The 18,289-nt window shown below is 42.2% G+C and overlaps 1 protein-coding gene across 1 annotated transcript; it reads left to right on the top strand.

Moving 5' to 3' along the window:
- Positions 1-352: 352 nt before the first annotated feature.
- On the top strand, positions 353-16,625 carry GSTA4 (glutathione S-transferase alpha 4). The gene is made up of 7 exons (XM_010364074.2): positions 353-485; positions 1,455-1,558; positions 6,874-6,925; positions 8,708-8,840; positions 9,700-9,841; positions 11,568-11,699; positions 16,015-16,625. Exons 2-7 carry the CDS (start codon positions 1,472-1,474, stop codon positions 16,135-16,137), a joined length of 669 nt encoding a protein of 222 aa, XP_010362376.1. The 5' UTR covers positions 353-485; positions 1,455-1,471; the 3' UTR covers positions 16,138-16,625.
- Positions 16,626-18,289: the final 1,664 nt, after the last annotated feature.

Raw genomic sequence — 18,289 nt, forward strand, 5'->3', positions numbered from 1 at the left:
CATGGAGCGGTGAGGGAGGAAGGGGACACCCGCCTAGCCAGCCAGATCAGCCGAATCAACCCTGGCGATCAATGGGGTGACAGATGTCGCAGCCAGATCGCCCTCACATCCGAGATTTCCTCGCGGCGCACAAGCTATATAAACCTGAAGGAAATTTCAACTTTACACTTAGGTCAAGTTATTTATCACACTAGAGCTTCAGCAGGTAATTTTAACTAAAATCAAATTTAACCAGCATATCAAATATCATTTATTCCCCAAATGCTAAAGTTTGAGTAGAAACGTACTTGATTTCGGGCTGTTTTGACACTATCCAGAATGCCTTGCAGATGGGTGGGGCATGCTAAATACTGCAGTCTCTATTGGTGAGGTCGTTCCGGAGCCTCGCCCAGCTCCCGCGCGCTAGAGCCGCCTGCTGGTCTCGCCTAGCCGCGGACTGCTGGCCTTGCGCTTTGTGCGGCTCCAGGTCTCCGAGCGGACTCCAGGTCTGTCTCTCTCCTGCGGTCACCCCTTTCCCCGCCCTTTCTCTCTTCTTTTTTTTCCCTTCCCTCTACTCTCCGAGTCTCACTCTCACATTCTTCCTTCATCCCCCCAATTCAGTCCTTCTCTTTTCTCCCTCTTGTCCTTTGCCCTCATCTCCAGTCTGGGCAGAGGTGGGCCTGTTGGCTGGAGCTGAGGTCCTTTTTGGAGTGTGTGTATTTTTTTTTAACCCCTTCTGCGGAGTCTGAATGCATTGGTGGAAGCTGGGCCCGGATGGTCCCTAGGGCCTGGCTGGGCGGCCGCTACGCCCCTGCGTGGGCTGAGCGGGGAAGCCGAGCATGGGAGAGTGCAGTCTCTCATGGCCAAACCCTGGCCCCGGTTCCTTTTACAAGGCCGGGGACTCATCTCCCAGTAGGGGTGGGGGACACGTGGGACCTGGGGGGCAGCCCCCGCATGCGTGACGGTGGATGCACATTTTGCAGACAATAGTAGTACTCGGCCTGTTCACCTTCTAGTTGCCGTGATAATAAAATATGATGTATATAAAAGCATGAATACTTGAAGAGGTTCCAGTGGCTGTGCGATTTTCCTTCGCGACCCTCTTCAACGCTTGCCACCCCCTATCCCCAAGCTGAATCTGGAAAATCTGAGATTCTCAAGGTCAAAATATATAATGTTGTGAATTTGTGAAATCCCGTACTGCTAGCACATGTTTTTACAACAAATGGCCCCAGCTTCCCAAGATCCAGGATAAGAAGTCATAAATAGAAATCATATAAAAGCCAAGGTTTTTTTTTGTCCATGTTTTAAAATGGTGGTATGTTTTTTCTTGAGTGAGGGAAAATGCAAAAACAAAAATAAAGAACAGTTTCCCGTGCCAACATCCTGAATATTCATTTCGCCCCTGAGCACTGGGTTGAAGACGCGAAATTGGGACTGCTGGTGTGCGAGGAGCTGCTGCATTTGTTTTTCAGAAAGCCTGAAAACTATCATGGCAGCAAGGCCCAAGCTCCACTATCCCAACGGAAGAGGCCGGATGGAGTCCGTGAGATGGGTTTTAGCCGCCGCCGGAGTCGAGGTACCTTATATGCTGTTTCTTCACAGATTTGTTATACAGTTTTTGATACCTCTGAAAGAAAAATAGGTTTTGAAGTACCATTCAGTTCTAGTGCTCGTCCACCAAAATCACAGGCATGCTTCACTGAGTCACATTCCATCCCTGAAGGGACTTTTCTTTATAATTAGAATGTAGTTGATGGAATTCTATTTTCCTTTTGACTTTTACTTAATTATTGGCTTCTGATCTAGCACCAATGAATATTTATTAATAAGAAGAAAGGAAATGTACCTGGAAATTGTCAGTTACTCTGAGCTCTTATTATGCATTCTTAGGGTAAATTTCGTGTTTTCTTCAGTGGCTTCAAACTGGCAGCCTTGGTATCTTGCTTGCATATTGATTTTATACTTTAGATTATAGTCCAATGACCTAAATTGCCTAAATTGTTACAGCTTTGGCCACGGTGCTCTTTCAGGTTTACATTTTTTTATTTCACATTGGCCTTTTTTTTGTTCTCAGCACTTTCTGACACTATAAAATGCTCAGTGCTCATCTTGTATTAATATTTTCCCTGCCCTAGCCCTAGAATCAGGAATTTCTTAGATAGAAAAACGGTATTAACAGGCCGGCACGGTGGCTCACACCTGTAATCCCAGCACTTTGGGAGGTCGAGGTGGGCAGATCATGAGGTCAGGAGTTTGAGACCAGCCTGACCAACATGGTGAAACCCCGTGTCTCCCCAAAATACAAAAACTAGCCAGGTGTGGTGGCACGCGCCTGTCGTCCCAGCTACTCAGGAGGCTGAAGCGGGAGAATGGCTTGAACTGGGAGGCGGAGGTTGCAGTGAACCGAGAGCGCGCCACTGCACTGTAGCCTGGACCGCAGAACGAGACTCCGTCACAAATAAAAAATAAAAAAAGAAAAGAAAAGGTATTAAAGTCAAGATCTGGGTGCTAGATGTCTACGTTTGTTTTTAGTGCCATTTGTTTGTGGAAGAAACTGCCCTGTAAAATTTTCCCTCTTCTGGATTTGGTTTACTTACCTTCCAGGTGTTGCCTTGAGGTAACATGGTAAAGTGAGGCTACCCTTATTTGAACATGCTCCTCTATTATCTGTACTTCCCATAAATTACTAGCTGGACCCAGAGACATGATCACTTCAGGCTCCTTTTTTCTTTCTCTTTATTTTTTCCTGCCAGACTATGTCAGAGGAGATACTGTGAACACACTTCTGTTGTACCACGTCAGGGGCTGTCTGGTGTCTGGTTGTCTCGTTTTCAGTGATGCCGAGTTTCATCGGTGTGTTCCTGTGATGTCAACCCCAATCCACACATTCTAGTTTCTCCCAGTTTCTTTTCAACTTGTGGTTTTAGCAGCTATTGATCATCATCACTGTTAGGGTTTACAAAATGGCAATTCTTTTCATTTCCATCATTTCACCTATGTTTATGAACTGTGATTCTCTTCTAAGACAGTACTTGTCGCTCATTAACTTTAAAGTGTGTAAAAATGTTATGTTTAAATCATAAACGTTAAAACTCAGTTACTTTAAAATGTGCTTCATATAGAAAAGGCAAGGTAAATGCTTGATTATAAATTTTCACAATAATGTGTTGTTACCCTAGCAACCTCCAAAGATGGCAAATGTGAGTTGTTGGGTTATGGGTTTTGTGTTTGTTTTTGTTTTTATTTTTTGCATATGATAACTTGCCACATGGTGTTTTACAATTTTCTAAATGAGTTGACATTATGTTCATATGCAAATTCTGATTTCTGACTTGTCTTTAGAAATTGGAAGATGTGGTGATCCTGAGTCCTTATTTTCACAGGGCAGCAATTGTTGGATCTGAATAAAGACTGCCCCACCTCGCCCTCTTGTCTCAGGGTGTATTTGCTAACTGTTAAGAGGAAAGTGAAAAACATTCATGGTCCCAGGACCTGAACCTGCCCAACTTCACTTGTGTCTGTCACATGTCTAACTCCGTAGGCTTCTGAGTTTGTAATTCTTGATTCATTTCATAGGCTTTGAATGGATATAACCCTTCGTCAAATCTTCTCTCTTTCTTCATTCTACCCTGCCCCTCCTACCCACCTATGAGTCAACATTTTTGGTTACAGTAATAAAAACCCAATCTTAAATAAGTTAAACAAAAAAAGAACATGAGTTATCTGACCCACCTACCCCAGTCCAATCTGTGACAGGAACAGGCTGATCTGGTAGAGTAATGAGCCCACTCCTCAGACCAGAGTGGAGGAAGCTGCATTGGTCTCTCTCCCAGGGCAACCACATGGTTTACAAGGTGGTGGAGAGGGGGCCCCTCCCCACCTCTTTGCCAGTTAAGTTTGTGCTCACATAGATCTGAGACAGTCAGGAGGGACCAGCTGGCAGCCACCAGACAAGTCCATGATTCTCAATATCCCATGATTGAGTTGAACCTAAAGTTGAAGCACATACATCTGAGTTACTAGGTCACTAAAACCTACTGAAAAACAGCCTGTTCTCATTCAGGGAGTCCTCAATGTTGGTCAGTCACTTAATTTGAGTCATCATTGACATGGCTCTATGTTGGTTGTTTCTTCCATGGTTGGAACTTTATTTGCCTGAAGACCCCTTAAAACCCAGGCAAATCACCATTGAGACGTGGGAGATTTACACCATTTCTACCATTAACTAGGAGCATAAGTTGAGCACCTTGTCCCTGCATATATCATATAAACTTTCTGAGCCAAATGTGGTGGCTTGAGCCTATAATCTCAGCTTCTTGGGAGGCTGAGGGTGGCAGGATCCCTTGAGCCCAGGAGTTTGAGGCTGCAGTGAACTGTGATTGAGCCACTGCACTCCAGTCTGGGTGACAGACCTCTAAGAAAAAATAAATAACCCTTTCTGTTAACTAATATGATGTTTTAACTTTTGATTTTAGTATGTTGTAGTACAAATATCCAGGGACAAATTCCTCAACTGAATCTATCTGAGAGACATTGTCAATTGATCCAGGAGTACTGCCTGCACCACATCTGACCATCTAGGCTTGGAGCATTGTTGCCCCAAGGATACTGTTCATGAGCATTAGATGAAGATCCTCTGGGAGCACTGAGTATCCTTTCCTCACACCATGAGCACCCACCCTGGCAAGTAGCAGAAGCCAAGCCTCCACCCTATGATCCCGATTCTCCCCCACCCCTCCAAGTTGAATGTTTTTCAACTAAATTCACCAATTCTTAACATTTTGCTACATTTGCTTTCTCCCTTCCTTTTTTTCCTGAATCGTTTCAAAGTAGTTGCAGACATCAGCATGTGTCTTCCTCCCAGTGTTACAGGAAAGCGGTCCTGATCCAGACCCCAAGCGAGGGTTCTTGGATCTCGCACAAGAAAGAATTTCAGGCGAATCTGCAGTGCAAAGCAAAATCAAGTTTATTAGGAAAGTAAAGGAATAAAAGAATGGCTACTCCATAGAGCAGCCCCAAGGGCTGCTGGTTTCCCATTTTGATAGTTATTTCTTGATAATATACTAAACAATGGGGTGATTTATTCATGCCTCCCCCCTTTCTAGATCATATAAGGTAACTTCCTGACATTGCCATGGCCTTTGTAAACTGCCATGGTGCTGGTGGGAGTGTGGCAATGAGGACGACCAGAGGTCACTCTCATCACCATCTTGGTTTTGGTGGGATTTAGCTGGCTTCTTTAATGCAATCTGTTTTATCAGCAAGGTCTTTATGACCTGCATCTTGTGCTGACCTCCTGTCTCATCCAGTGGCTTACAATGCCTTAGCCGTCTGGGAATGCAGCCCCCCAGTAGGCCTCAGCCTCATTTTACCCACCTCCTATTCAAGATGGAGTTGCTCTGGTTCGCATGCCTCTGACACCAAGGCAAAATAAATAATTGTCCTAATAACCACAATACCATTGTCATCACCAAGAAAATTAACACTGCCTTCACAACATCTAATATGCAATCCATATTCAAATTTTCCCTATTTTCCCCCAAATGTCTATATAACTGTTACACATCCGTTTAGCAGTTTTAACAGTTTCCTCTCCTCCGAGATCTACTTCCAATTTGGTTGTTATGTATCTTTAGTTGATTTTCATCAACAGGACCTGACTTTTTTTTCATGCCCTTGACTCTTGAGAAGTCCAGGCCATTATGTTTATAAGGTCCCACATCCTGAATATACCTGATTTTCACCTTTTGTGTAGATTCAGGGTAAATATTTTTGGTGCTGTTTTAGCAGGTGTGACTGTGCCTTTCTCATTGTGTTACAACAGAAGGCTCAGGATGTCAGTGTTCTGCACTGACTGGGGAGCCAAGTTTGATTGTTTGGTTAGACCGAGGGTGAGAGATCTCCCGATCTCTCCATTATAAATCGATACTTTCCCTTTATCACAATTAAGTAACTTAATTAAGTCTTCTGTAAAAAAGAGCTTTTTCTTCTCCCTAGCTTTTTTTTTTTTAGCATCATCATTTATGGACATAGATATTTTGTTGTTGTATGTTATAATCCGTAATTGACATCATTCTTTTTGATGCTTAAATTTTCCCAAATTTGTTAGGGAATTCCCGTCACAGGGCCCTCCATGCCTTTCTCTTTCACCTTTGAGTACTTCCTTGCTTTCTGGCATAACAAAATCAACCTTCTCTTATAGGAGCCCTAGTTCCTTTTAGGGGGCAGTGATATTTAGAAACCAAGATGTGGATGCTAAGTCTGCTCTTTCTCTCTGCTTCTTAAGACTGTTTAACTTGGTATTTTTAGTCCTGAGTCTGTATGATGTTTACCTCCTTTTGGAGGGTGAGGATATCTTTTTTAAAAATTGATACACAATGTACATATTTGGGGGATACATTTGATATTTTGATACATGCATATCATGTGTAGTGATCAAATCAGGGTAACTAGGATGTCCATTACCCACCTCAAACATTTATCTTTCCTTTATGGTGGAACATTCCAATTCTTCTCTTCTAGCCATTTTGAACTGTGTAATACATTATTGTTAACTATAGCCTACTATACTATTGAACACTAGATTTTATTTCTTCTGTCTAGCTGTATTTATGTACCATTAACTAACGTCTTTTTCACATCCTCTTCCTCTCTATACACTTCCCAGCCTCTAGTAAACACCAATAACTTTCTATTTCTATGAGATCCACTTTTTTAGCTCCCACATATGAATCAGAACATGTAGTCTTTGTCTTCTTGTGTCTGGCTTATTTCACTTAACGTAATGACCTCTGTTTCTGTCCGTGTTGCTGAAAATGACAGGATTTTGGTTTTTTAATGGCTGAATAATATTCCACTATGTATATATACATTTCTTTTTTTAAAATTTAGTTTGATGAAGAATTTCTGGAAACAAAAGAACAGTTACACAAGTTGCAGGATGGTGAGTATGAAAATGAAACAACTGCCTCTAATACTGATTTTCCTTTAAGAACTGCTGTTTATGTGGAAGGGCAAAAATATTCAATGACATTGAACATTCAGAACAGTATCCTAAAACGAAAAAAAGCAAGAGGGAATAAATAGTTGAAATTGCCAGGAAATCACTTCTTATTCAATAGTTCCATGAAAGCTGGCTGAAGGGGGTGAGCAGTTCCTTCCCCATCCAAGTGAACAGCTCTCCTCCATCCCTTTCTTCTCCCCTCTCTCGCCTCTAATCTCTTCCTCCCCCTTTCTTTCTCTCCCTTGCCCCTTCCCTCCTTCTCATCTTTCCCTACTTCCTTCATACTATCTGAGGCATCCTGGCCTGTTTGAAGTATGCAAATAAATACACGCAATGGGGATACTTTCGGAAGTGAATACCACACAGAAGCGAAATCAACGAACTGCCCCCTCCCTTCACCTTTAATTCCTGGTCAGCCCTGCTCCCTCCTTGCCCATCCATTATAGCAGGAGCCACCAGTAGACCCATAAAGAATGCACCCATCAACCTGTGAGCAGCCTCCCTCCCAGCCAACAGCAGGGTCCTCAGGCCCAGCTGGAGGCTGCCTTGTATGGCACCAGCACTCCAGGGCTGTAAGGCCCCCTTTTGTGTGCGTTGGTGGCTGGAAGCCACTAGGCATGTGCTAAGTACTCCTTTCCCCTCTACCCTCACCTGTTCCGAATGCCCAAACCCTCAAGGGCCAAGCTGTACCGTATACAGGCATCTCTCCCCAGGGTTTGGTATGTGGAAAGTGTTGGATTCAGGTTTGTTAAAGAAAACAATGGGTTGTTTTTTTAACTAGTGACAGCGAACTTGGTAGTAAACAATCTGTTCTGTGGCTACAGAGTAGCCACAGAGTATACATGAGCCAAAGAGTATACATGAGTCTCAGCTAGTTACTTAGGTTTCATGATCAGATTCTCTAAAAACAGTGCTGTCCAGCAGAACATTCTACAGTGAAGGAAACATTGTATTCTGCACTGTCCAATATGGTAGCCACTAGGCACGTGTGACTATTGAGTACATGAAATATGTCTAGTGCAACTGAAGAACTGAATTTTAAGTTTTAAAGATTGTAATTAATTTACATTTAGATTTATATAGCTGCATGTAGCTTTGACTGCTGTATTGGCCTGTGTAGCACTGAAGAAATATCTTCACTACATTCCCCTCAATCCCTTATCGCTTTGGATAGGCATTTTTCCTGAGGTGAAAATGAAAAGGGAACGTTTATAACAATGCTAGTTTTCAGGCTTCTTTTTTCTTTTTTTTTTTCTGAGACAGAGTCTTGATCTGTTGCTCAGATTGGAGTATAATGGCATGATCTTGGCTCATTGCAACCTCCACCTGCTGGGTTCAAGCAATTCTCCTGCCTCAACCTCCCAAGTAGCTGGGATAACAGGCATCTGCTACCACTCCCGGCTAATTTTTGTATTTTTAATAGAGGCAGGGTTTCACGATGTTGGCCAGGCTGGTCTCGAACTTGTGACCTCGTGATCCACCTGCCTTGGCCTCCCAGAGTGCTGGGATTACAGGCTTGAGCCACCGTGCCTGACCCCTTCAGGTTTCTTTTGTGGCTAAATCTGCTCTCCTGAATGAAGTTAAAGTTATCTGTCATCTGGAAGCTTTACACTATTTCCTAAGGCCATGATTCCACGTTTCTTTTCATTCAACAGAGCATTTTTTAGGGGTTGGGGGACAGAGAAGAAGAGATCACTTCTAACTCTGGGCTTCCATTCTCAGGTAACCACCTGCTGTTCCAACAAGTGCCCATGGTTGAAATTGACGGGATGAAGTTGGTACAGACCCGAAGCATTCTCCACTACATAGCAGACAAGCACAATCTCTTTGGCAAGGACCTCAAGGAGAGAACCCTGTACTGTGGCCCCTCTTGAGTGTTGTCACTTGTCAGCTTACTGATGCCTTAGCTGATTAGCAGTCCTCTGCAGCACACCACATTTACTTTATGTCTTACATAGTTATGAGATCAGGGAACAAAAACCCAAGAAGGTCACGAAGACCAGTTGGAACTTCAATAGAGAGAGTCTGAGTAAAACAAAAGAAAATAATTGGATTCAGATATTGAATACTATATCTAGGGTGTCATTGTTTCAGATTTCAACATTTTTAAATGCTTTGATACCGCTTTTTACCTTTCTTACACATTCACTATTGTTAAGTATTAGGATTGAGGAGCTGCTGTGACGTTCAAGGCCTGGGAGAGTGACCATTAGAGACCATTAGATTATAATTTGAATTCAAAGCCAGGTCCTTGCACCCCTTAGATGTATGACCCTGGGCAACGTGGGTATAAGAATAGTACAGTTCTCATAGTGTCATGTGATTTAATGAGATAATGAATAGAGAGTGTTTAGCACCATGCCTGGTACACTCTAAGCACTCAGTAAATGGTATTCACTACTTTCATGAAGATGAAGTTTGACCCATACTAAGAGACCAAAACACAGATGCTGGGGTGAAGGTGGAGGAGTAGGATGCCAGGAAGAGAGCACTCGTGACTCTCAAGCTGTCTGATCTGTGACAGATTTTTGTGAGTTACAACTAGAATTGACCTTACCTCTTTGCTCCTAAGAGACAGGTATAGGTAAATGCTTCTAGGGACTTACGTTGCCAGCATCTTACAAAAAAAAAAAAAGGCACTCTGAATTCTTAGTTGTGGAAACCAATGGCTTCAAAAAGAGGAGAAACTGAGACAACTGCTTTTTTGTTTTAAGGATTGACATGTATGTGGAGGGGACGCTGGATCTGCTGGAACTGCTTATCATGCATCCTTTCTTAAAACCAGATGATCAACAAAAGGAAGTGGTTAACATGGCCCAGAAGGCTATAATTAGATACTTTCCTGTGTTTGAAAAGGTAGGTGGCAGAGATGCCTGTGTACACAGAGTAACCAAACCACAAAGAAGCTGCCACAAACACCCTTTTCTGTCCAAGCATTTTAAAACTGAGCCCAGTTGGACTAACCTAAGAGCTAATGGACTCCTAAGAGCTAATAGTAGCCTAGCACAAAGCTGGTGTCTTAGAGCCCCTCAGACTCTGTTAGGACCACATGATTCAGAAGTCTAGAAAAAGTATGGGCTCCCTGCCTTTGTCCCTTATTGTTCCTTGCATTCACCAAGTTCCCACCTTGTGTGGATACAGCAGAAACTTCAGAAGATACAGAAAACAGAAACTGCCTCATTCATTCATTCAACAAACAGTTGTTGAACAGCTATCTCATAGCTGACATCCTCCCTGATAATTTGATATGAGGAGAAGAACATTTCCATTTTATTTGTCTTCCCTTTGCTCTTTTTGTTTTTAGTTTTGTTGTTTTTCTCTTCTTGTTATATCTGCTTTTCTGAGCTTCTAATTCTTGATTCCTGAACTGGGAGGAGTATTTTTAGTGTTTCAGTGCAAACACTAAATAAGAGGATGTGAAAATATGGGAAGGGCTATCTGGCAAGCTTCCTCTGACCATCTTTATGGAACTGGATTTAGGCAAAAGGAGAGGTATTTTCTGGGGTTTCTGTAGCTAGGTTTTATGGTATCTTTCCCACAGGCACTTTGTGAATGTAAAATAGGATAATGCAGAAATGTGGTCTGGAAAGGGCACAGAGGACATGGTGCTTCGGCAAAGGGTCACTGCTCATTCTTAGGTCCCAAGGGCCCAGACTGTGTCAGGGTTTCTTGCAACACACCTATGAGGTGAGAACTGTTGTCCCTTTTACACATAATGAAATGAAGTCATGGGGAGATTCAGTGGACCTGTCCAAGGTAACATGGCCAGAAAACAGAGAGCAGGGTTGGAACTCTGGCCTCTGACTACAAATTCAGGATACATTGTACTATGCCACTCTGGCTCCAGCAGCTATATTTGACCTGGAATTGTGTTCAGAATTCCTGTCACACACACACTTGTGCACATGCAGATACCCATGGGCATCCAAGAGTTCCCTGCGAAGGGGATCTCCCCGTTGCTACCACTGCTCCTTGCCTCTCCCTAATCACAATCTTTTCTTATAAGCCCACACCTGTATGTTACCCTCAGAATGGGAGTCAAGATGAACTCAGGCTTTTAATTTTCTCTGTTTTGGGACTTGTAAGAGGAAGCCTAATTTTTAATTGGGTTGAGTTTATTACTGCATGTTTGATGTTCTAGCAACAGAACTGGGAAGTAAGAGTGGGCCCCTTAAAGATGATCTATCACTTAGATTTCTTAAATCACCCCGCCCCTCCCCAAGCCTCCTGCATGCATTTCTGTAGATACATTTTTGGAGTAGATGCATCCTTTCAAAACACCAGATGCTAAATCCAGAAATAAGGAATTTTCCCTTCCCCACTTCAATGTCTCATTCAGATCCACAGCAGATATTTAAGGATGCTTTCATTTCCATGCCTTTTTTGTACTTTCTCTCTCTCCCCTACTCTCTCTTGCTCTCTCTGTCAGAGATAGGGCATGTTCTCTTAATTGATGTTATTTATGAAAGCATGAAATGACAAGTTCATAATTTCACCTCTTCTCAGTTACTGCGCTGATTCAATAGCCTCATCAGTCTCTCCATGTGGAATATTATGACTGATGCACACCATTTCCTTACAGATTTTAAGGGGTCACGGACAAAGCTTTCTTGTTGGTAATCAGCTGAGCCTTGCAGATGTGATTTTACTCCAAACCATTTTAGCTCTAGAAGAGAAAATTCCTAATATCCTGTCTGCATTTCCTTTCCTCCAGGTAAATAAAACTATGTGTTAGAAGATTGGCCTAGAACTCTTGGGCCTCCCTTCAGTGCCTATTGTTTGGTTGGCTTTGGGGGAGTGTGTGTGTGTGTGTGTGTGTGTGTGTATGTGTAATATTTTTAAGATTCTAATTTGGCAAATGAAATGAAAGTAAGGACCCAAAGTTGTTTTTCTGGTCCTTAAATCTTTCAAGTTGAAAGATCATTGATGTGTAAAGATTTCTTTTTTTTTTTTTTTTAGATGGGATCTTACTGTGTTGCCCAGAATGGTCTTGAACTCCTGGGCCCAAGAGATCCTCCCGCCTCAGTCTCCTGAGTAGCGGGGACTATAGGCATGTGCCAGCACACCCAGCTCAGAAATTTTCATCTTAATTTTGTTCCATAACTGCACTCCTGGAAAAAACTCCATACACAGGGAGTTTGCCACTGGGGACTTTCCATAGAAATAACCATAGAGGTGAGGTGCTCTCACACTCACATATATCTACTGTTGGGATAGTGGGCGAGATAAACATCAAAACAGTCTCATTCATCAGGCTATGACCCCCTTTCTCAGAAATAGTATGGTCTCAAGTTAGGAAATTCTAAGCCTGAGCTCTGAGAGCAAATGAGAGATGATAGCACCCTAAACATCACCCCAAAGGGTTCCTACCATTCTCCTGAGAATTCTAAGGAAAGACTTGTGTGGTTCAAATTATCCCTCAGGGTTATTCTGGCAGGATTGATCATAGAACTTTAAAGGAGAGAAGGGCCTTTTAAAAAAAACTCATTCAGTGACCTCAGTATTCACTTGAGGAAGTAGAGACCCAGGATAAAGAAATCAGCCACCAAGCTGGCTTAGCCAGTGGATGCTTGAGTTTTGTCTAGAACCTTAGCCTTTTGTCTCCAAGTCTAATGTGCAGACTGTAACCCCTGGGCCAAACCTGGCCTGCCACCTGTTTTTGTGAGTTAAGAATAGTTTTTACATTTTTAAATTGTTGAAAAAAATCTGTGGAATAATATTTCATGACACATAAAAATTATATGAAATTCAAAATGTAGTATTCATACATTTCATTGGTACAAAGCCATGCCCACTCATTTACACAATGTCAAGTTTGCTTTTGTGCTTCTACAGCAGAGTTGAGTAGATCTGATAGAGACCATATGACCTACAGAACTTAAAATATTTGCTGACTGGTCCTTTATAGAAAAACTTTGCCAATCCCCGATACAGTGCAGATACGGACCATATTGCTGTATGTTTGACCAAGTTATCAAAAGCCAAGAGAGATACACTGACTCCCCGAAGAGTAACACACATGCTTAAAACCATTTTTTGCCAAGTCTGTTAAATATTTTGATACACTAATGAGGGCAGTTACCACCAGTTCAATAAATACATCCAGAAAATGAGAATAAAAATCTTCAAGGCAATAAACCACCATATCATTTATGATGTTATAGTGTATATAGTTTTTTTTTCTTTTTTTTTCATTTACTCTTGCAGACACGGAGATTGGCTTTCCTTAATTTGATTTTATTCGTTCAGAACTGACTTAGGATACTTTTCACCTGAAATATTCTTTTGCACTGTTAAAAAAAATTATTTGTTTAGCAGAGAAGGGAAATCAGAGGAAGGGATCTGCAACTTATTGAGAGCCAGCTGCATTCTCGTCAGTCTGCTAGGCACTTAACATGCATTTGCTCATCTGTCCCCTCAACCCCACCTCAATAACCCTAGGAGATGGGCTTCACTATCTCCATTTTACAGATGAAAATTACAGACTTGGAAACATTACATTCTGCATAAAGTTGCAAGACTGGATGATTGATTTGGGAGCCACAGAGGAGTCTGGGATCTAAGTCTGTACTCTTTCCACTAGACTGTGTGGTTTCTGAAAAACACATTTAGAAGTACTAGAAGTACCTATGGCCCTAAATAGGTGAGATGCTGAACCCAGAAGTAGGTAGAATGCTAAACTTATTAAATGTGAAATCTAGGCTGGGCGTGGTGGCTCACACCTGTAATTCCAGCACTTTGGGAGGCCGAGGCAGGTGGATCACTTGAGGTCGGGAGCTCAAGACCAGCCTGGCCAACATGGTGAAACCCCATCTCTACTAAAAATAAAACAATTAACTGAGCATGGTGGCATGTGCCTGTAATCCCAGCTACTCGAAGGCTGAGGCAGGAGAATCGCTTGAACCGGGGAGGCAGAGGTTGCAGTGAGCTGGGATAATGCCACTGTACTCCAGCCTGGGTGACAGAGCAAAACTGTGTCTCAAAAAAAAAAAAAAAAGTGAAATCTTTCCAGGCATGCATGTATATACATTCTTGTGTACACATACACACACACAAAAAAGTGAAATCTTTCCAGGCATGCATGTATATACATTCTTGTGTACACATACACACACAAAAAAAAGTGAAATCTTTCCAGGCATGCATGTATATACATTCTTGTGTACACATACACACACACAAAAAAGTGAAATCTTTCCAGGCATGCATGTATATACATTCTTGTGTACACATACACACACAAAAAAAAGTGAAATCTTTCCAGGCATGCATGTATATACATTCTTGTGTACACATACACACACAAAAAAAAGTGAAATCTTTCCAGGCATGCATGTATATACATTCTTGTGTACACATACACACACACCTCACAGACAGTAGAGAACTTTTCACTGAATAGACACAAAATATCTAGAAAGTCTAGGGTAAATGATAGAGATCAAGGTTTCTTGGTAAACTGTAGCACCAGGACCTATTGGTATTTTACATTGATGATACTATAATAACAACCCCTTTTTAAACCCCAAGGCATTATCTGTGTAAATACAGTTTTATTCTCTGATCAGATTGAGCATCAATATTTAAAAACTTCAGAATCGGACACCAGATCAGTGTTGAATTTAAAGGGTTATTCCTGTGTTGATTAATGGATTTAAAAGTCACAAAAGTTTTACTATACATGATAACTATGAACCCCAGATAAATCTTGAAACAATACATCATTTGGAACAAGCTTCTAAATGTTGGTATAATATTCAAAATCAGATAACACAAGTAGAGCTTAAGTACATAATGAAAAGAGAAAATTGTCATATATATAATTAATTGGCATAATTATTAGGGTTTTTGTTACTATTAGTGGCATATGTATGTATGTTTGTGTGTGTGCTTAATTAAGGCTGTGTCTTGCACATAATAGGCAATTAATAAATAGTAGCTATTTAAAACAACCTCTTCACTTTTAAATAAATTGTTTTATTTAAATAGATTTAAAAGGTTTTATTAGAATAATTATATATGATGAGCATATGCTTCTTCATATAGTTCAGATTTTTCACTAGATAAAATGGGCTTTTCTTTTCAGTTACTGAGAATTGGTAAGATTTGATTCTATGAATGAAAAATACAATTTTTTTCTTCCATTCCAGTTTACATAAATATTTGGTATCTGAGCCAGAGGCTATGAAAAAATGCAACTGGCGATTTCCTGAACATAGCCAGAAAGAGGATTCATTTACTGATAGGAGTAAAAACTCTGAAGAAGCTGAATCTTAAGATATAAATTGTACCATCTGGTGACTTTTTAAAGCACCTTTACTTAAGTGGCTCATGCATTTTCTCCCAGCAGATCAGTGCACTTCAGGTGGCTAGTCCAAGTGGTGTTTACAGCTAATTGATCACAACAAGTTACAGATTTCTTTTTTCCTTCCCCACTCCCACTGCTTCAAATTGACTAGCATTAAAAAACAATACAGAAAAAAACAGTGGAGGTGTTTTCAATGAGTTTTCCCCTTCCTTTTTTTTCACCTTAAGTGTCATAATTCTATTTTGTGTATGTTTTTACTTTTGCCATTGTTGTAGAGTTCTTATCTTTTTGTGAACCTGGAGATTTGCCTAAACTCCGATCTTGATACAGGTGATTGATGACAGCGATTGTAAATAACCATAGAGATCAGATCTTGACCCAGCCTTGTCCAACCCATGGCTCATGGGCTACATGTGGCTCAGGACAACCTTGAATGTGGCCCAACATAAATTCTTAAACTTCCTTAAAACATTATGCGATACTTTGGGATTTTTTTTCCAGCTCATTAGCTGCCGTTAGTGTTAGTGTATTTTATGTGTGGCCCAGTGAAGCCAAAAGATTGGACATCCCTGCTAAACAAATGCTAGATTTCAGTTCTGCTTGGAACCCTTCAGCAAGTATTTATTGAACAAATTTTGATGGGCCATTTTGCATAACCATATCTTCGTAGTAACTAATACCTTTTTTGTTAGCCTTAAACTTTTGGGTTTTCCTTTTTCAGGAGTACACAGTGAAACTAAGTAATATCCCTACAATTAAGAGATTCCTTGAACCTGGCAGCAAGAAGAAGCCTCCCCCTGATGAAATTTATGTGAGAACCGTCTACAACATCTTTAAGCCGTAAAACAACACATCCATCTGTGAGTGAGAGCGTGTTCCTAGAGATGGTTCTGTCCACAGTCATGTCTTAATGGATCCCAGCTCTGTCATGGTGCTATGTATTATGTTGGGTCCTAAGTTTGGTCTTTTGTGTCAAAGAGATCATCTCTTTCTAGAAATATCAACCTTTTTTGTGCAGTAAATAACTGTTAGGGGATCTTTTTTGGAAAACTTTTTTGGAGAGACTGGTATTTAAGTTAGATCTGATCAGGCTACTAATGTCCTGTAGCCAGTTCATCCTCATAATGAGAATGGGCAGGATCTCTTGTTCTCTCCTGAGTGTGTTTCTGCTCTCCTTATCCTGTTCTCTGATCCTTATCCCCTCCAGTCTTTACCTAATTTTTAGTGTTTAATAACAACCAAATGTCTAGTGAATGACTCTCCTCTGAACTGTAATAAATAAAATGGTAGCAATCAGTATTAGCCAAAATAAAGAATTTTTGAGTCATTGCTCATTGCTTTGTTGCTAGAATTTTTTAATTTTTTTCAAATAAAGAATACATTTGCATGGTTCAAAAATCAAAAAAGTATAAAAGGGTCTACAGTCTTGGAAGTCTTTTCAACTCTGCTTCCCCACAACCGAGTCCTGCTTCTCACAGGCAAACGCAGTTACTATTTGTGTACCCTTCCAGTTACATTTGACACATGTATAAGAAAATGCAAATATACATTATTTTTATCTTCTTACTACCCAAATGGTTATTTGTAGGCTTCTAAATTTTTGCATTTCAGAACTAAAAGTATGGTCTGTTAATATAATGCTGCTGTTAAACAGGCGTTGATTCACGTCTCAAATACTCATCAAGCCTCAACTGGGCGCAGTGACTCACGCCTGTAATCCCAGCACTTTAGGGGGCCAAAGTGGGTAGATCACCTGAGGTGAGGAGTTTGAGACCAGCCTGGCCAAAATGGTGAAACCTCGTCTCTACTAAAAATGCAAAAAGTAGCCAGGCATGGTGGCGCACCCCTGTAATCTCAGCTACTTGAGAGCCTGAGGTGGGAGAATTGCTTGAACCTGGGAGGCAGAGGCTGCAGTGAGCTGAGATCACGCCACTGCACTCCTGCCTGGGTGACAGAATGAGACCCTATCTCAAAAAGAAAAAAAAATACTAATCAAGCACCTATTACATGCCAGGCAGACTGCCAGGAGGCAGAATCGTAGAAAAAAGCCCCTGCTTTAGAAGAATTCAGCATAGTGAGAGGTGACGATGTGCTAGCAGCCCTCGCTCTCAGTGCTTCCTCAGCCTCAGTGTCCACTCTGGCGACCTTGAGGAGCCCTTCAGCCCGCCACTGCACTCTGGGAGCCCCTCTCTGGGCTGGCAGAGGCCAGAGCCAGCTCCCTCTGCTTGCTGGGAGGTGTGGAGGGAGAGGCAAGGATGGGAACCGGGTCTGCAGGCAGCGCTCACAGGCCAGTGCGAATTCAGCCGTAGCGGGCTCAGTTGGCCCAGCACTCGGAGCGGCTGGCTGGCCGGCGCCGCCAACCCAGGGCAGTGAAGGGCTTAACACCCGGGCCAGCAGCTGCGGAGGGTGCCCCGGGTCCACCAGCACTGCAGGCCTGCCCGTGCCCCACTTGAATTCTCACCTGGCCTCAGTCGCCTCGTGCAGGTCCCCAGGCTTGACCCACAAGAAGGTGTGCAAGAGCAAAAGCCTGGTGGCAGGTGCAGCCCCGAGGCAGGCCTGAGGAACAGTACTGACCTCGGCTGCTGTGCTGAGAAAGAGGCCCAGCGTGGCCAGTCCCCTGAGTGCAGTAGACCACAACAAAAAAAGAACATGGGAAGTGTGTGGTAAAGACTTTCACCTTGCCCCACCAGAAGTCTGGCCTTTGCTGCTGGAAGGCAGTCTCTTAAGTCCTTTGAATGCTAGGCCTGACAGGAGTGTCTTTGTTTGCCTGGGGGTCTTGGGCCAGTCAGCTAGTAACAGTATGATTTAGGGTGAGAGCTTTGAGTCACACCAGCAATGCGAGACTGGGTGAGAGCTCTGGGTCACATGGTATCAGATCAACTCTAGAGGGAGTGAAAACAGATCACCTGTTGGGCAGTCAGCCATGCTTACCTGATGGACCCCCCAATAAAAAACCTAGGTTCCAAGGCTCAGGTAAACTTCCCCAGTTGACAATA

This window comes from Rhinopithecus roxellana, chromosome 4, assembly GCF_007565055.1.
Source record: "Rhinopithecus roxellana isolate Shanxi Qingling chromosome 4, ASM756505v1, whole genome shotgun sequence".
Classification (NCBI taxonomy): Eukaryota; Metazoa; Chordata; class Mammalia; order Primates; family Cercopithecidae; genus Rhinopithecus; species Rhinopithecus roxellana.